The 20,706-nt window shown below is 40.8% G+C and overlaps 1 protein-coding gene across 1 annotated transcript in view; it reads right to left on the reverse strand.

Annotated features, from left to right (window-relative positions):
- Positions 1 to 10,193: 10,193 nt before the first annotated feature.
- LOC124612687 (ATP-dependent RNA helicase DDX51) overlaps positions 10,194 to 20,706 on the reverse strand; it is a 153,140-nt gene continuing 142,627 nt past the window's right edge. Inside the window, exon 11 of the mRNA XM_047141022.1 lies at positions 10,194 to 10,385. Within this exon, the coding sequence (XP_046996978.1) occupies positions 10,260 to 10,385 (126 nt within the window). The 3' untranslated portion in view covers positions 10,194 to 10,259. The remainder of the gene's footprint in view (positions 10,386 to 20,706) is intronic.

Consider the following 20,706-nt stretch of genomic DNA (forward strand, 5'->3'; position numbering starts at 1 on the left):
GAAGGCACTCTGAGTTGCAGACAGGCACAAAAAAACTGCTATACATTTAACCTGTTGGCCAAAAGGCCTCCTCCTGAAATGGAAAACACACACACACACACACACACACACACACACACACACACACACACACACACACACACAACCAATGTCTCTGGCCACTGCAGCTCAAGTCAGACTGACGTAATTTTACACTTTCTCCGATGTTTCATTCAAAAACTTGACGCAAAATTTCAACTGTTGTAACACTGATAAATGGGTTATTTTGTTGACAGATTTCCAGGTTGGTATTCATTAGGCACTTCACACTTCATTAATTTGAATTAGTTCTAACTTAAACCTATCTATTTCTTATTATATTTTCTCTAATCTATTTATCTTATTAAGAGTCTATTTATCTTATTACCGGCTCTAACATTCCACACTCCAAGCCACAGAACACCTGCATAGTCCACACACATAGATCTGAAAGGGGAGACTATTTTACCTGCTGAATGTTTTACCGTCATCATAAAGCCACACAGTAGAGCTGTTTGTAACAGTTATAGCTTCCCACTGCTTTCGGTCATGTGCCGAATCAACACAGTGAGGCCACGGTGTCACAATGCTAGATGACTCAATCATTCAGACCATTGCCCCTGCAACTCCTTACAAGGCAAATGCCACTTTTCAGTGACTACACGTTAATCTGGCCTCTCTAGGGATACCCTTCTGGTGTGGTTGCACCTACAGCACATTACCCATATTGTCAAGGCACACACACTGCTTTGCAGTGCCAAGGTCTGTGTCTCTATTTTCCCTCTTAAATTATCTATGTTTCTGATTCATTTCTTAAGCTATTCAACTTCTTAAAGGAATCTTGGAACACACAGAATTATTTTTCCTCCTGTCGTTAGTTACTGATAATATGTGGTGTTTTTGGGCTGCTGGCCAATACTTACCTCCAAGATGCAAAACATACATAAGGGAGCAGAGAGTATAAAAAGGAGGGGCAGGTCACTCAGTGTCCAGCGTGAGAAAGACCCAAAGGAAGGACAGGTCACACAAGAGTCCAGCATGAGAAAGACCTGCCAGTAGGGAGGATGGCAGTGGGGGCGGGAGGGGGAAATAAAGGTCTGTGTGTCTATCCGCAGTACCATATATTTCATCTCCTGGTCAGCAATTCTGTCTATGAAGTTATTAGTTTTCTTGATTGAATTTTATTTTGATATGAGTAGGTTTCTGTTTTTTAAAATCTTCAATTGTTTCTCATATTTTGTTTTCACTAAGTTGTCTCATACCTTCTGAAAGACACTTATGGATGATTTTGAAAAATCCGGTATAATCTATCACATTCCTATTACTATTTATGTAAAACTCACACTGTCTCTGTAATAGTGCCTTCATTTCTCTTGCTCTCTTCATATTGCCAATATTTGCTGTTATCACAAACACTGTATCTTTGTTAAATAATTGCTCCTTTCATCTAGTAGGTACGATCTTCATTAACTAACATGATAAACTTCTTGTACAATTTGACCTATTTTCACTGCCTACTCTTAAATAAATTTCATTAATTTGCTTCTTGCCTGAAAAATCTGCTTGTATGTATTTGTGCTGTGTATCTTATTAAGCCAATGATCACTTGAAATATTGAACTGATTTTGGTCTGTCACATCCTGCATAATTTTTTTACTGTTTCATACAATGTTGTAGCACTTAACTTTTAGTTCCATTTGGTTCTTGCTATTCTTCTGGAAGAATTTTTAAGACAAATCTATCGTTCCCCTCAGCAAATTCTACTAACATTTGATATGTCGTTACTGTTGTTGCAGCAGAAGATTCCTATGGAAGAATAATTTTTTAGTTTTTCTGCTACTTTTCCATTAAAGTCTCCCATTACTACTTTGTAATTCCTCCTCTAAGTTTGTGTTGCTAATTTTGGACCCTAGATTTTTGAAACTCAGTGTAGTAAAGGGTGCGAAATTCATATTATTACAGCTACAATGATGTCTAACATACATCCTAGGTAAACCACTATTTGGTGAATGGGGAAGGGTATCTTGTGCCAGTACTAGTCATTTCCTTTCCTGTTCCACTCACAATTGTCTCTATGCCCCACTATTGTTTTTTGTTATGGTCTTCAGCCCGTGTATTTTACTCTCCTACCTTCAGAATTTCAAAGAGACTATGCCAGTCAGCATTGTCAACTGCTTTCCTAAGCATACAAAATCTATAAATGTAGGTTTGCCTTTCCTTAACATATATCCTTAAGTTATACAGTTAGTTCCCACATTTCTCCGCAATCCGGACTGATCTTCCCCGAGGTTGTTTTGTACCAATTTTTCAATCCTCCCGTATAGAATTTGTGTTAGCATTTTGCAATCGTGATTTATTAAACTGTTAGCACTTGCTTTCTTTGGAATCAGATTTATTATATTCTTCTTGAAGTCTTGGGGTATTTTGCCTGTCATATATATTGCACACCGGCTTTCTCTCCCAAGACTATCAGTAGTTCTGACAGGAAGTCCTCTACTCCTGGGGCCTTGTTTCGACTTAGGCCTTCCAGTGCTCTGTCAAATTCTTATCGTAGTATCATACCTCCCACCTCATCTTGAACTAACTCCTCTTCTGTTTCTATAATAATGCCACCACATACATCTGCCTCTTACAGACCCAGTATATACTTCGTCTATTTTTCAGCTTTACTTTCTTTCCTTGGGACTGGTTTTCCATCTGAGCTCTTGATACTCATGTAGCTGCTTTTTTTCTTTTCTCCAAAGGCTTCTTTAATTTTCCTGTAGACAGTATCTATCTTTCCCCAACTGATATTTGCTTCTAAATCCTTCCATTTTTTGTCTAGTCATTCCTGCTTAGTCATTTTGCCCTTCCTGTCAATTTCATTTTTTAGACATTTGTGTTTCATTTCGCCTGATTCATTTACTGCATTTTATATTCCCTCATTTCATCAGTTATTTTCAGTATTTCCTGTAGTTGCTACTGACCATATAGCAGAGATGCCGAGTCGCAGATAGCCACAACAAAAAGACTGTCACAAAATAAGCTTTCCACCAACAAGGCCTTTGTCAAAAATAGACAACCCCCCCCCCCCCCGCCCCCCACAATCACACACATAAACGCAACTAACGCACACATGACCACAGTCTTTGGTAGCTGAAGCCAAACTATGAACAGCAACGCGTGATGGGAGAGGCAACTGAGTGGGGATAAGGAAGAAGCCAGGGCAGCGAGGGGGAGGGATCGCAGGGTAAAAGTGGAGGATGGTAAACTGCTTTTCATAATATTGTACATTCCATCCTGGATTTTCCATTGTTCAGTATCTCCTGCGTTATCCAGGGATGTCAATTAAAATGGTTCAAATGGCTCTGAGCACTATGGCACTTGGCATCTGAGGTCATCAGTCCCCTAGAACTTAGAACTACTTAAACCTAAGGACATCACACACATTCATGCCTGAGGCAGGATTCCAATCTGCGACCGTAGTGGTCGCGCGGTTCCAGATTGAAGCGCCTAGAACCGCTCGGCCAAGATGTCAATTAGGTCTTACCTTTTCACCTCTGCTACCTTCACTATTTTATTTCTCAAAACTACCAGTTCCTCTTCTACTGTATTCCTTTCTTCTGATACTAAAATGTAGACTTTCATGGCCGGAAATGTCATGTCCATTATAATTATCTGGGCTGTTATGCTGTGGTCGGTTGATGAATTCTGTGTCAATTCCCAACGTTTTGTCCCCGTCTGTGGAGGTCATCTTCAAGATCTTGAAGATGTCCTCCACAGACGGGGATGAAATGTTGGGAATTGACACGGAATTCATCAACCGACCACGGCATAACAGCACGGATAATTATAATGGATATTCCTTTCTTCTGTTCTTGTTGATCAATCCCTAACATTCTCCCTGGAACTCTCAACATCTGGTTCTTTCAACTTATCCAGGTCCCATGTCCTTAATTTCCTAGATTTTTTGCAATTGCTTCACTTTTGATCTACAGTTTATAACCAACAAATTGTGGTCAGAGTCCACATCTGCACCTATAAATTTCTAAAAATTAAAATCTAGTTCGGAAATCGCTGTGTTACCATTACATAATGAACCTCAAACCTTTCAGTGTCTCCAGGTCTCTTTTCAAGTACACAACCTTCGTTCATGTTTCTTCAGTCCAGTGTTAGTGATAATTAAACTATGCTCTGAGCAAAATTCTTCTAGGCAGCTTCCTCTTTCATTCCTTTCCCCCAATCCATATTCATGTACTACTTTTCCTTCTCTTCCTTTTCCGATTATAAATTCCAGTTCCCCACCACTATTAAATTTTCACCTCCCTTAACTATCTGAGTAATTTCTTTTATCCCATCATACATTTATTCATTCTCTTTATCATCAGCCGAGCTAGTTGGCATACACATTTTTACAACTGTGGTGGGCATGGGCTCTGTGTCTATCTTGGCTGCAATAATTTGCTTACTGTGCTATTCATAGTAGCATACTCACACTCCTATTCTCTTAGTAATTATTAAACTTACTGCTGCATTACATCTATTTGATTTCGAATTTATAACCCATATCACCGGGAAAAATTAAGGCTGTTGTTTTGCCTTCTTTTTTTTTCATTATTTTTTTCCCCCCCAGCACAGTAAGGCCATTTTGGTTGTGTTGCAAGTCTAGATCAGTCAATATCCAGACTCTTGTCAATCTCCAAGCTCTTGCCCCTGCAACTACTGAAAAGGCTGCTGCCTCTCTTCAGGGACCACATGTTTGTCTGCCCTCTCAACAGAATCCCTCCACTGTGGTTGCACCTACGGTACAGCTATCTGTATCGCTGACTCTGTATGAGTCCCAATTTCTCTTATCTTATCTTTGTGGTCCTTGCGAGAAATGTACGCTGGCAGCTGGAGAATCGTTCTGCAGTCTGCTTCAAATGCTGGTTCTCTAAATTTTCTCAATAGTGTTCTGTGAAAAGAGTGTGGTCTTCTCTGCTGGGATTCCCACTTGAGTTCATGAAATACCTCTGTAATACCTGCATGTTGATAAAACCTACCAGTAACAAATCTAGCAGTCTGCCGCTGTATTGTTTCAATGTCTTCCTTTAATTCGAACAGGTTGGGATCCCAAACACTTGTACAGTAATGAAGTATGGGTTGCACCAGTATCCTACAGGAGGTCTGCTTCACATATGAAGCACATTTTTCTAAAATTCTGCCAATAGACTGAAGTTGACCATTCACCTTCTCTACTACTGTCCTGAAATGCTCATTCCATTTTGTATTGCTTTGCAGTGTTACTCTTAGATATTTAATCAATGTGACTGTGTCAAGTAATGCACTACTAATGCTATATTCGAACATTACAGGATTGTTTTTGCTACTTATCTACATTATCTTACATTTTTCTACATTTAGAGCAAGCTGCAATTCATCACACCATCTAGAAATTTGTTCCAAGTCATCTTCTATACACCTACTGTCACTCAATGCTGATGCCTTTCCATACACCACAGCACATCACCAAACAGCTGCTGCTCACCCTGTCCATCAGACATTTGTGTATACAGAGAACAAGAGCAGACCTACCACACTTGCCCTGGACACCTCCGATGATATTCTTGTCTCTGATGAACACTCACCGCCGAGGACAATGTACTGGGTTCTACAGCTTAAGAAGTCTTTGAGCCACTAACATATCTGGGAACCTATTTGGCATGCTCATACCTGTGTTAACAGTGTGCAGTGGCCCACTGTGTCGAAGGCTTTCTGGAAATTTAGGAATATGGTACCCACCTGTTGTCCTTCACCCACAGTTTGCACAACTATGACTAGTCCATGCAGATGGGGGGTTGCTTCCTTATTGATGCGGCAAGGGCCACACTGTGCAGAATAAAGATATTGGTCTGTAATTTTGAGGTTCCATTCTCTTACCCTTCTTATATACAAGAGTCACCTGCAATTTTTCCAGTCATTTGCGACTTTGCATTGGGCGAGAGATTTGCCTTTGTCTTTGTAAGGGGCCAACGTAATAGAGTAACATCTATAAAACCAAACTGGGATTCCACCTGAGCCTGGGGACCTATTTGTTCTCAACTCTGAGTTTCTTCTCTATACGAGTGATGTTTATTACTATGTCCTCCTATGGGAGTCTGTACAATAGTCAAACAATGGTATGTTTGTATGATCCTCTTGCATGAATGCTTTCTTAAATGTGAGATTAAAAATTCGGGTTTCCTTTTACTCTCTTCTATTGCCACACCACACTAGTCAATGAGTGACTCGATAGAAGCCTTCAACCTGCTTAACAACTGATGTTATGGACCACAATTTCCTCAGGCTGTCGCAAGATCTTATGCTAATATATGACAGTGGTAGCTGTATGTTTCATGCTTCGATCTTTTAAAAGATGCACCAAGTTGTACAAAATTTTGCCTGTTGTCATTTACGGATTCCTTCTTGAACCATGAGTGCCACAGTCTCTGCTTCCTCAGCAGCTTCTGAATTTTGTTATTAAACCGTGTGGGTCTTTTCCACCCTGAATTCACTTATGCAGCATATACTTCCCCAAGGCATGATTTACAATCTGCTTAAGCTTTGCCCACAATTCCTCTATATCCATCATAATGGAATGAATCCTGAGATGCTAACAACTACTTATCTGATCTTGCTATCAAAAACACTCTCCCACTCTCTTTGATGGATTTGTTAACTTTAGTAATCACTGTTGCTATGATACTGTGACCACTAATTCTTGTCTCTACATTGACACCACTGATAATGTCAGAGCTGTTTGAAGCCACAATGTCTAAATATGAGGTCTGTTCAAAAAATTATGGAACATTCATATTTTTGTGCCAATGGTGTGTTGGAGCAAAATGCACCTGGCATTCCTGGACACACCTGTGTTTAATGTGTAACTGCCAGAAGTTCCATTGTGTTGTATGTAGAACGTTGCGTTACACAATTTGTGAATTTTGAAATGGCAGAGTTCAAGGAGCAAAGTGTCTGCATTACATTTTGCATGAAACTCAAGAAAACCTTTACAGAGACACACCTAATGTTGCAGGAAGCCAGCAGTGATGAATTCTTAAGCCTTTCTCGGGGTTAAGAATGATTCACACGGTTTGAAAATGGCCAGACAGAAGTTAATGATCCTCGTTCAGGATGCCCTTTTATGTCTACTGACTACGCTCTTGACAGGAATGTCAATGAAATTGTGCATGCCAATGGAAGACTGACTGTTTGAGAGATTGCAAAAGAATGTAACATTTCAGTTGGATCATGTAATGAAATCCTGGCATAGCATCTTGGAACTGCCTAGTTCATCCCACAGCTCATGAGATAAGACCAGAAAGATCTTTGCCTTGTAATCTGTGAAGAACTTTTGGATCATACAAATGATAACGAGATGTTCCTCAAGAGAATCATAATGCGTGATGAGACGTGGATCTATGATTACGATGTTGAGACCAAGGTTCAATCTTCACAATGGGTCGAGAAAGGTTCTCCAAGCCCAGAAAAAGCTTGTCACGTCAGGTCAAATGTCAAAGTCATGCTGATAGTTTTCTTTGACTTTGAAGGACTAGTTCATCGTGAATTCATGCCAAATGGACAAACTGTTAATCGATGGTACTATCGGGATGTGTTGCAATGCTTGCAAGAAAATGTGAGAAGGAAACAGCCTGAAATGTGGTGAGACAATTCATGGCTCTTGCATCACGATAACATACAGTCATCCCTGTTGGTGTGTGACTATTGCACAAAAAACAAAATCACTGTGCTGCCTCATCCTCCATACTCGTCAAACCTGGCCCCTGTTGACTTTTTTTTTTTCCTCCAAAGTTGAAAACCACCTTGAAAGGACCAAGATTTGCAACAATAAATGAGATAAAAGAAAATCCGCAGAGAATGCTTTGTGCAATCCAGCAAGAGGTGTACTAAGACTGCTTCCATAAGTGGAAGCAGCCTTGGGAGTAATGTATCAATTGTGAATGAGAGTGTTTTGGAGATTATGCACAAGAAGTAAAAGGTAAGTGTAGAAAAATTTTGTGGAAAAAGTTCCAGAATTTTTCTGATCAGACCCGGTATTTCCACTGTGTGTGGGCTGTTGAGCTAGCTGTTTTGAGACAGTTTTTGGAAAATGTGTTCAAAAGCACTTCACAAGACTGCCTGCTCATACTACCTGCAATAAATCCACAGATGTTCCAGTCTACACTTGATAGGTTAAAGTCACCTCCAACTAATATTACATTGGCTGGGTGGGTGTTTCTGTGCTTGAACGATTCCAAAAATGTCACAGCAGAATTGGGTTGCCGGTAAAAACATCTGATATCGAACATAAGTTCACCTAGACCTGTTACACGAGTCCAGATAATTTCACAAAGACTCAAACTGGGCCTCGATAGGCAGAATATTTTTGTCAACTGCAATGAACACTCCCACTCCTATGGTGTCTAATCTGTCTTTTCAATATACCTTCACCAAATATTTCAGACCTCTCTACTTCAGGTTTCAGATAGCTCTCAGTTCCTGCAATAATTTGAACACAGCAACTTTCCTGAAGAGCAGTAAATTGGGGAACTTCCAAATACAATATACTGTTAGAATTTTGACAGCTGAAGTGTCTTTACTTTGTACACAATCTGATTTTGCTCTCTGCATAACAACTAGTAAGCGTTCACCAGTGGACCTCGAACTACTGACTAGCCTAAAAAACACTGTGAGAACTCAACAAGTAGTCTGCTACCCAAGTAGCAGCTTCTTTCATGTACTGCATACCTGACCTACCAACGGAAGTCCTACAGTTCTCCACCTTATGGGAAGATCCATAAATCCACAGCCACGATTGTCACAGAACTGATTGAGACCATTTACTTGGCTCCAACTGAAAGCACCCCAATCGATTCTGGGAACTATGCTGCATACTGAGAATTATGCTTGCACCTTGTACAAGAGGCCACCCGCCCATAACATTGAGGACAGGTCCAGATCCCAAGTGACAGATGCCACAGGTGAGCCACCCTGTACACTCGACAGCTGAAGGGAGGGGCTCCCGCATATCCCAGGTGAGACCTAACTCGGCAGACATTCTGAATGTACACTGGATTTCTTTCTGGTCCTGGGCACTATTCAGCTGAAGGACTCCATAATGTGCTTACCACTAGAGCTCATGAAACTAGCACTCCCCCCCCCCTCCCCCACCCCCCCAATAGCTCGTAGGACCCTGCTGAAGCAGTGGCCAACTGTTCACTCACAGGGCAAATGGGCGAGACAAGACGGCCAGCCTCCACACTGTCTGTTTAACAAAACTTTGTGTAGCAAGGTGTGTGCATTGACGTAGCTAGGTGTGGTCAGTAAAACCGTACAAATAGGGAAATAAGGTTTTACTTAAAACAAAGCTTGAGACTGGAATTCAAATTATTAAGTTCAAACCACTGATTTCATCTGCCAGAGTTTGAAAACAAAAAGGGGGTGAATATATATGGAATAGAGGCAGAGGTGTACGAAGAAATCAACCAGAGATTACTTTTCCAAAACTTTTAAAAAGGATGCCTGAGAACCAGTCGAAAGGGTGACTTTGAGGGATCTCCACCACAATAAAGTACCTGATCACAGCTTTGTCTAAAAGATATCTTGTGGAGTTCCAAGTCCAAATTTGCAGTCTGCATATGGCTGTATTTAATTTCTTCTCATTTTGAAGACAGGAGGAAACAATAATTGGACACTGTTTTAATTTCTTTAAAGTGTCTGTATCTTACACAAGAAATCACATTTTCGAGTTTGATTTGAGATTTGATAGGTGGCACTGGCACATGTAGAGTGAAGGACAATACTTTAAAAACACTTAAATTTTTGGAAAGCAGTAATTTACAAGAATTTCTCGAAACTTTCACCGTGATTATTATGTGTCTTTTCCTTCTGTTGAGAACTTTATATAAAAAGAAAAGAGAGATCACTGAATATTAAATGAAATTCTCCCAGTACCTTGAAATGGAGTCTAAACGCAAGTAAGCCAAAAGAGAAATTGATAATTTGTCTAACTACTGTAGAAAAAAACAGAGATGGACTGAAACCTAATATTGAATGCTGAAAATTTTGACCTTCATAAAAAAGTGATAACAAGCTTGTTGTAATTTCAATAAGTTTGTTACATCCTACAAAACTAAAATTCATGAACATATTTAAGGGAAAAAAGAAATAAAGCAACAGAGAAAAAAATATAAAATTTAATAGTAATAACATGCAAACATACAACATATTATGAACAATCATACTTAGGTCTTGGTACTCATCACCTTTCTTGGTTTGAATTGTTTGAGTTTTAACTTCTTTCTTCTCAGTGCCATAACTTTTTTTGTTTTCTTCTCCTTCATTTTTTGCAGGAGACTATTCCTCTCATCCTATAAGAAAGAATAAATGTTGAAAAAGTCAAGAATAGTAAACTCATGTCGCCTAAAACAGAGTGATGTTACACGGGATATTTTTAACACATCTATAATTTACAAGCCACCCTTTGGTGTGTGGCAGAGGGTACTTCAGGTACCACTAACATCTCTCCTTACCTATTACATCTGTATATGGTGAGAAGGAGAATGATTGTCAATTAAGATTCTGTATGAGCTTGAAATTCCTTGATTTTCCACTCATTGCCATTTTGCAAGGTGTGTGTGTGTGTGTGTGTGTGTGTGTGTGTGTGTGTGGGGGGGGGGGGCGGCTCTCTTTTTGAATTTCACAAACCATAGTACACATCTTTTGTGGTGTTTGATGAGCAACCCTGCTCTTATTATGAAATGATCCCTGACAGAATTTTATGCTCTTCTTTTAGTTCCTCTATTAATCCTATCTGACAAGGACCCCAATTGATGAGCAACATTCAAGAATGGATATTTTTGTAAGAAACCTCATTTGCAGGTCAACTACGTTTCCTTCGGATTCTTCCAATGACTCTTGATATGACATCTGCTTTTCCAACAGTTAGTTTTATATGATCATTCCAATTCAGATCTCTCTCGATATATAATCCAAGATATTTACATTTGTGGTTGTTTTATCAGTCACAATTAAAAAAAAATAATGGGTCTTTCCAGTCACTTATATGCACTACATAATTTATGTTCATGATAACTTTTAGTTTATGATGAAACAATATTAAATTCAACTACCAATTTAAGACCATTTGGTGAACTATTTTCTGTGGATGGTAAAGGCTACAGGCCAGAGATGTATATGTTGTCATGGTGGCTAACTACCATTCAACAACAAGCAGCACAATTTTGAGATAGCAATTAGCATGTTCAATGGGATACATAAGTATCTTATGTTGCTTGTATCAACTGTCACCATGACACTTGACTCTTGTCTATTTTTTCATGTTTTTCTTTAATGATATGAATATAATAGAGGGAAACATTCCACGTGGGAAAAATATATCTAAAAACAAAGATGATGTAACTTACCACACGAAAGCATTGGTATGTTGATAGACACACAAACAAACACAAACACACACACAAACAAACACACAAAATTCAAGCTTTCACAACCCACAGTTGCTTCATCAGGAAAGAGGGAAGGAGAGGGAAAGATGAAAGGATGTGGGTTTTAAGGGAGAGGGTAAGGAGTCATGTAAAGGCAAAGAGTTTGGGCAGAGATGTCAGTCGAGCCTTTACATATGTCTGCTTGTGTCTGTATATGTGCGGATGGATGTGTGTGTGTGTGTGTGTGTGTGTGTGTGTGTGTGTGTGTGTGTGTGTGTGTGTGTGCGCGCGCGCGCGAGTGTACACCTTTCCTTTTTTTCCCCCCTAAGGTAAGTCTTTCCGCTCCCGGGATAGGAATGACTCCTTACCCTCTCACTTAAAACTCACATCCTTTCGTCTTTCCCTCTCCTTCCCTCTTTCCTGACGAAGCAACCGTGGGTTGCGAAAGCTTGAATTTTGTGCGTGTGTTTGTTTGTGTGTCTATCGACATACCAATGCTTTCGTGTGGTAAGTTACATCATCTTTGTTTTTAGATATATTTTCATGTTTTTCTAATGACAAAATTACATTATGATGTACTCAAAATTTTCCTGGAGATCTGTTCTGCTTTTTCCCTACTGACTGTAATGGAGAAAACTGAATTTCGGTTAAAATCTTTATCTTGATCAAATAATATGTATGAGGGTGTACTGAAAAGTAATGCCTCCAAACTTTTAATTTGAGAATTCTTATGAGCTTTTTTAAATAAAACTAACTTTGTTACCATTCTACATCTTTATTCTTCACATCTACATAATCACTTCTCCACACAGCAACACTGTATGCCAAACAAATTTCTCCCAACAAGAGACCAGTTCGTTGACATAGTCACTGTAGAATGTTTGACTTTGTTAATGGAGCCACAATGTCACCTCTGCTTACACTGCTTCATCACTATCAAAGTGAAGTCCTCAATGGTGTTCTTTAATTTTTGGAAATGGATGAAAATTGGATGGAACCAAGACAGGACTGTACAGAAGATTATCAATGAAAGTGAAGCTGAGGCATTCGATTACTGCAGATACAGCAGCATTAGTATGTGGTCTGGTACTGTCATGCTGAAGGAGAGGGTGCCCCACGTGCGGAAAGGCTCTTCGAAATCGAAACTCGTTTACAACATGCTGTTTCTCACACACCAACACGGTTACATAACATACCGCCACGTTACACAGTATAATTCGGAGCCCTCTAGCGGCAGAGGGTTGCAACTTACGTCAGCGAGGTGGGAAAGTCAACTGAGTAATATGAATGACGAGTATAGCCTCAACTGATACTGAGAACAGAATAAAAAAATTGGAGGCATTACTCTTCAGCATGCCCTCGTATATGAGGATAGGCTACAATTCACCAAACAGTGACCAGTGGGCATGTAGTGGAATGGAAAATCACATAATTTTTGCATAATGTCCTCCGCACGAGCTAACAACTCATACAAATGAGATACACAAATGCTCTGCTGTCTTTTCTTGAGACACCACAATGGATGTGTTAGTTCTGAGGTGGGGATTTCCATCTATGTTTCCTATCTGCTGTTCAGAGCAGTCCTTCTTTGGTAGGTATTTATTGATCTGTCCTCATACATGTATTATATTATGCCCTAGATTTTCCGTTGATGAATGAACTCACCAAAGAAAAACTTTGTCACTCCCTAAATATCAGTACGCCCAGATGGATCAGAATAATTTTTGTTAAGTGATAGTTAAGTTTCACAGAATGACTGGAACAACACTTCCTTTTATGAGTTTTATTCATCTGAAACTTACTTTAATTATAATGAAAAAACTGATGATTCTTTACAGGTTTCAAGGTTTCACCCTTAATGCACTGAGTGGTCATACTGACCCTTTTAAGATAATATTTAATATTGTTTATTGGCATGCCTTACATTTATTTCATGTACTTCCAAACATCAGCTATTTTACTTAATTTTTGTTCATATTACTGCAGTTTGAATGGAAAACAATGGACTCAATACCATTTACCTTTGTTTATAATTCCCTTGCAAAAATCAGTTAATTTCATGCACTCCATTATTGAAATAATTTCATTTTATGATGTAATAATTAACTTCCTTATTAATATTTTTGCGGTATAAAGATTTTCAAGTAAGAGAATCAAAGATTAATATTTTACTGGTTCAGTATGTATGTATTAATATATAACATATAAGCAACCACCAGATTTACTGTTGCAGTGCTTTTGTGTGTGTGTGTGTGTGTGTGTGTGTGTGTGTGTGTGTGTGTTTTGTTGTAGTGTTGAGTTCTCATTGTTTTGTGACACTAAATGCGAAATCTAAGTGCTTTTTCAGTGATGGATACACAGAAATATGGCTTCTTATACAAAAAAAGGTAAGGCAGAGGGAGAATTGTTCTGCAAACCTTACTCCTGTTATTTTTCAATTGAGCATGGTGGGAAATCTGAAGTTAAGTCATCATATTGAAACCCAAAAGCACAAAATAACTCACAATTTTTTATTGTGAAACCAAATGCTGGCGAGGAAATGCTCATTGCTATCGCTGATTTGGCAACAGCATACAGAACTGTAAAATTTCACCATTCATTTAAGTCAACTGATTGCTAATTTGAACTCTGGTCATCCGAACGTTCGGTTAATCTGAACATGAAAAATGTTAGTCTAAGAATGGAAAACTGGGTGAAAAACTGCTGTACATACACACTATTTTAATTTACACAGTACAGTAAACATATATTAAAAAGATTAGTAAGAAAACATTAGGTTTAAACAAGGCGTAACAATGAAAGAAAAGCTAAAAAACTTACTAAAATACAGCAGACATTTTATCGCTACTTTTTAGATGACAAAAACTCAGTCATTGTTTTTTGGCGTAATGTTATATGACACATAGTTGTGACATCACCTCAGAAACATCAAATCAGCATGTGTAGCATTGTACCATGAAACATTGAACAATGTGGGGACGTTTTCAGAGCTTGATGCTTGGTTCCGCCCGAGGTACCAAAAACAGAAAAGTATCAGGCTTTTTCGTGAAAAATTAAGTGCATTAGGTATGAGGAGAAATGTGACTGTGGAGGTTTTCTCAAACAGGATTTGATAACTGAATGTACAAACATTCCAGGTACCAAAAACAGAATAGTATCAGGCTTTTTCGTGAAAAATTAAGTGCATTAGGTATAAGGAGAAATGTGACTGTGGAGGTTTTCTCAAACAGGATTTGATAACTGAATGTACAAGCGTTCGAACTGTACAGAATGGGAGACTAATAAAGAGCTGTTACAGGAGGCTGAGAACAGTGCATTAGAGGTGTTTTTGCAGGGACTACCACCGGAGATGTCACGTCGGGTGAGAACGGAGAATCCCAGTGATCATACGGTGGCTCTAACGATTGCCACATACTTCGAGGAGGTAGATTATGTGACCAAGCAAAGGGTGGAGCATAGAGTCCTGGCAGTGGAAATTAAGTGTTTTGGTTGTTGCCATGTAGAGCATATTAGGAGGCAATGTCAGTGTCAGTTGCAGTGTTATCCATGTGAGAAAATGGGTCACAGGGCAGTGAACTGCAGGAGAAAAAGTAGGGGGAAACCTTGGTGACAGCAGCTGTTAAACGAGGAAGGGATTGCTTCAACCATTGGAGAGCAGGCCCAGTGAAATTAGGTAATGTGCTTGTAGGTACACAGATGGAATGCTGTTGATTAGGCTTGGGAAACAAAGGTTTCTGGTTGACACGAGGGCACATATGTCTGTTATTAATCTAGACCTGGTTAGTAGGAGATGGCTTGAGCGATCACGTTATAGGTTACGTGAGGTGGGAGATGATAAAGTGGAGTGATTGGGTACGACGGTACTTCAATTCGTGATCGCAGGAACTAAGTTTACTGAGCAGGTAGAGGTGTTACCATGTGTAGGTGAGGGGTATTCTATGATTCTCAGACTGGACTTCTTTGACAAACATAGTGCGAAAATAGATATTTGCCAACAAACAGTGGAACTCGGTGGAATAATGTTTCACATGGACAAATGTTGCAAGGGGCACTTAACATGAAGGTGACGCCAGCTAATCTGCAAACGGATTATGCAACCGCTACTAGAGGAGTTTATAGAACCAACTATGGGATGGGATCATAGAGCATAGCGGTAGTCCGTATCAAGCAATGTAGTTCTCATACCTAAGAAGTCAGTGGATGGTACAAGGAAATAAAGGTTTTCTTGTGATTATAGGTTTCTGAATGCGAAAACCATTTCGGACGCATATCCGATTCCGAATATCATGGACACAATGGACAATCTGGGACAATGTAAGTATTTTACGACAATGTATTTACGGAGTGGATACCATTAGTTGGAAGTAGTGCCAGAGGATAGGGCAAAGACAGCTTTTACTGTTCTTGAGGGACAATATCAGTATGTACGTATGCTGTTTGGGCTGAAGAAAGCACCGGCAACTTTTCAGCGATTATTAGATGGGATTTTAAGGGGATTGAAACCAAAGAGATGTATGGTTTACCTAGATGACATAGTATTTTCGAAGGATATACCAGAACATGTATTACGTTTAAGAGAAGCCTTTAGAAGACTGTGGTCAGCATGGTTAACATTAAGTTTAGAAAAACGTAAGTTTGCGCAGACACAGTTCAAATACTTAGGTCACGTAATTAGAGAACAAGGGGTTCAAACCTATCCTCGGTTAACAGACGCAGTTCAAAACTTCCCGACACCACATACAATGACGCAATTACAATCGTATATTGGGTTATGTTCATATCATCATAAATTTGAAAAGATTTTGCTAAAATAGCCGAGCCATTGACAAAGCTTTTAAAGAAAAGGGTTAGATTTCAATGGACAGAGGAATGTCAGGAAGCTTTCGATGAATTGAAGACGGGATTAGTTTCTGGTTTCTGGTTGGTGTTTCCCAATTTTGAAGAAGATTTCATCTTATCTTGTGACGCTTCAAATGCCGCAGTAGGATGTGTTTTGGGGCAAATGGTGAATGGACAGGAGCATCCAGTGGCGTATGCTTCTAGACAGTTAAATATGGCAGAGTAGAATTATTCCACAATGGAAAAGGAGATGCTGGCTGTAATACATTGAGTAACGTATTTCCGTTGTTATCTTTATGGTAGGAAGTTTAAGGTCGTCACGGATCATGCGGCGTTGAGATGGTTACTGGGACTCAACGATCCTTCTAGTCGATTAACACAGTGGGCTCTAAAATTAAGTTAATTTTACTTTGAAGTAATTTATAAGCCAGGGAAGAAATACGGGAATGCAAGTAATGGGTAAGAGTGTCTCAGAATGGCAAAGGGCACAAGCGGAGGATGAGGAGTGCCAGGGTTTTAGAACTCAACCACATTTCATTGTGGAGGGAAATTTGTTATGTAGAGTTACCAGGTACGGACCAGAGTTTGAGAGAGGAAGTCCTAAAGCACGCCCATGATCTGTGCTCTCGGGGCATGGTGGTCGTCGAGCAACGGGAAGACGAGTAGCAGAACGATTTTGGTGGCGCACTTGGAGAAGGGATGTGGAACAATACGAAGCAAATTGTGTGCCGTGTGTGCAGTTAGCGGATGTGATGCTCGCAAGAATTTCATTGCAACGGTTACCACAGGCTTCGAAAAAATTTGAGTTTATCGGGCTAGATATTTGTGAGCCATACAACAAAACACCGTCAGGGAATTGTTACGTTTTAACTATAATTGATCACTTTTCGCGGTTTCTAGCCATGGTCGCAATACCAGACCAACAGGCAAGTACGGTAGCACAAGCTTTAATCAATAACTGGTTATTGAAGTTTGGGGTGCCTGATACCATAATTACAGATCAGGGAATGAACTTCATGTATGAATTAATGTTACAGTTGTGTCGTCTATTGAGGATTAAAAAATTATAGACTAGTCCATTTCATCCACAGGCGAATGGGAGAACGGAGTGAGTACATAGCACAATTTCGAAAATACTAAGTTATTATGTCAATGGGAACCATGATAACTGGGACATTTATCTTCCATATGTGGTATCGAGTTATAACACTAAAATACATTCGGGGGTCAAAATGTCACCGTTCGAGGTGGTCTATGGAAGAAAGATGCCATTGCCATTTGAAGTTCTATGTCTGAAATCAGGAGCTAAAGAGGGCGCAGTGCGGGAATTTGCACGAACAATACGGGAAGTCTAGAAGAGGATACAGAGGGCCAATACAAAAGCGTTAAGAGAGGCAGGAAGACCCAAATATGTGGTTGGGACCTTTACCACTACACAGGGTAGGTCAATGGGTATTAAAATACTTGACGAAGTGCCACGGACTATACCAGGTCATGGAGATGACTTCGCCTGTGAATGTTGAAGTGCAGCTGCCAACAGAAACATCCATTATCCACGTGAGTAGAGTAAAGCCTTTTAAGGGAATGGTGGATGGATTACCTCAATTACGAGGAAGTGACCTAATTGCAGAGGCTAGGCAAAGCAAGCGGAGGAAGAAGGACTCGGCGGAAGAACAACAGCGGACGCATAATGTTCGGTATGCGATATGGTCACGGAGGGAGTACATTATTGTATGGCATGCTTACATTTTGTGTTTTTGTATTAAGGGCTAAATTGCATTTTTGTGTGTTTTTTCCTCTCTCTTTTTCTTGCTTTTCGGTGGGTCTGATAATGGTTGCGTTTTCTTGCTTGTTGTTTTAGTTTTTGTCATTGTATGGGGGAGAATATTTATTTTTTCAGAGAATTCAATAGGGGCAGAGTGAACCGTTGGGAATTTTTGAGGATGTCGTACAATGTTGTAGTACCTTGTAGCGGAAAAGAGGTGGTACATGTATGTTTCGTTCCTTTTCTTCTCAGGGTCAGAACGTATGTGGACATGCTGCATGAGAGCCATGGGGATGCAGTGGAGCCAGACATCAACGGATAATGATCTGGACCTTGCAGTCAGGAGTAAATGGCAAACAGAGCAGCTCACAGAGTAATACCATTGTCAGAGTTGGAGCATTGTACGCAAGGATGAGTGATGATTTGCCCTAATCGACCAGTTTTTCGGATAGTAGTAAATGCGAAGTTGGATTGTTCCTGGGGATTACGAACAGCTCAGATTGTGAGAAAGGGGTGTTATCGACACATTCCTACTTCCAGAAGATAGGGAGGCATTGGTTATATTTGGTATTTACGCCGATATGTGTGATGGTCACTTGTTATACCAATCAGAGAGTGGATAAAATAAGGAGGTTGCAACTGCAGGAGAGTGGAATAATTATAATTGGTGCGGTTTGTGAGATTGTGGGGGAGGATTTCCGTCGTCCAGCATCACGTATGGATGAAACAGCTTTAACTTTGTCACAGGGAACGCTGTTTTATCCGGAAGGGTTCTGGAGATATTACCAGTGCAGAATCTGACATATATGAACTCCATATTAAACCCTGAGTTTTTGGAAACATTGCATTCCTTTATTAATGCACAGGAAGGATCTATCACGGTTAATGAAGTATTGGAACACGTTTGAACGTTACAACAGCATCAGAGCAACAGGATAATGGCAATGAGCATTTCAGCCACAGGGTGTGCTGTTTTTCCATTTTTCTTGAGTTAAGCTTTGCAGAGAATGCGGGAACGTGAACCAGTGGAGGAGTTGCCAACACAGCAGTTGCCTATGGTATGGGTAAACAGTGTACAAATGTAGAGTTAATGTTTTGATGTTCTTGTTTGTTTTAGTCTGTAGAATGTAAGTTTTGTGAACAAGGTACGTTTACGCAGCCATGGGCCACATCTGTTTTATCTCGATACGGGACAAATATTGTTGAAAGGAGGAAAGTGTGCCGTGCTAGTGTCAGTCTTAGTTGAGGGAAAGGGAAATTTTATCAAAATTCAATGACAGCGCAGTTGGGCGATGAAATCTGGCTGGCATCGTTTGGTAACGGTCGACACCCAGCTGGCCAGGCAAGGTAAACATGGCACTCACGGGTGCAGAGCTGCGACAGCAGTATTGCACGCGCGATTTGTTTTGAGTGGAGCAACAACGAGGCATGAAACTGCAGTGTTACTTTAAGTTATTGTGAAGTATGAGGTGGGGCACTAGGCCAGAGCCAAGAGTGGCGATTTGTAAGTGCTGACGGTGGGAATTTATCCCTGCCATAGTTCCTGTCTCTCTCTGACACTACGTCAGAAGCGAGGGAGAAACCTTGGGCAATTTTAGCTTGGGACAGTGTGTGCCAGGTCAGTCGAGCATCGGGGCGGACCTGTGATGCTCTTCATTTACAGTCGCCAGTCTGGCAGCAATGTTGTAAGTATTCTGCATAAACTTGTATTCTGGTTTCTATGTACTTGTTTGGGCTGTATTACACCTCCATGGACACAACACCGGGGCGGCGCGGAATGGCAGCCTGGAACTTGGAGATTGCATGGTCTGCCTGAAAGAGGGCAGTGACAGTGGTCTGCAGTGGGTCTAAGAGGGGCTTGGTTCCACTCGAGTCTACGGGCCATGTTCGCTTCCCACCTGGCGTACCGGGGTCCGGGCGAGGCGTAAGCTGCAAGAGGCGCAGCAGCACTGCAACAGCGCCAGAGACGGCGGTTGTTGTTGTCACCTGGCAAGTACCACTAGCGGCAAGTTGCGGCACAGCACCCAGGAGGGCACGGGTTCGAATCCGGTCCTCTCCTGGGAGCAGAGGCGGCCAAGGGCCACTGGTGACCAGTACAACCACCTTCGTCCCACGGTCCGACAGAGCAGGCCAAACGGGGTGGAGGGCGGCAAGGACCAGGGACTGTAGCAGTCACCGGAATCGCGGGCAGCAGCACGGCGCAAGTCGCAATGAATCGGTGGGTGGCGACTGGGAGAGAGGCGGCCGACTTCCAACGGCAGGCGGCCTTGATGACGGCAGCAGTGGCGTCGGCATACCAGGAGTCTGCTGAGCTGGCTGGACTCGCGGGCAGCACGCCAACACTACGCTTCACCCATCGAGTACTGTATATTACCTGAATAAACAAATGTTACCGAATACTGCTGTATCACTCTGCACTGCCCCTTGAAGCTCTTGAGCTTGCTCGATCTCCTGACAAAATACGGCGCGGTGGGTCCCAGCTTCAGCTCAGCAATCTGGAGTCCCAGGTTCGATCTCCTGACCCCGCAACAGTACTCTGTAGAAGCCACACTCCCAAATCTCTGCTACACAGAGCATGACTACCACTTGAAGGTTCAGTCATAACTGCTACCTTTTCGAAATAAGTCGATATTAACAGTT

Source organism: Schistocerca americana, chromosome 4, assembly GCF_021461395.2.
Source record: "Schistocerca americana isolate TAMUIC-IGC-003095 chromosome 4, iqSchAmer2.1, whole genome shotgun sequence".
Classification (NCBI taxonomy): Eukaryota; Metazoa; Arthropoda; class Insecta; order Orthoptera; family Acrididae; genus Schistocerca; species Schistocerca americana.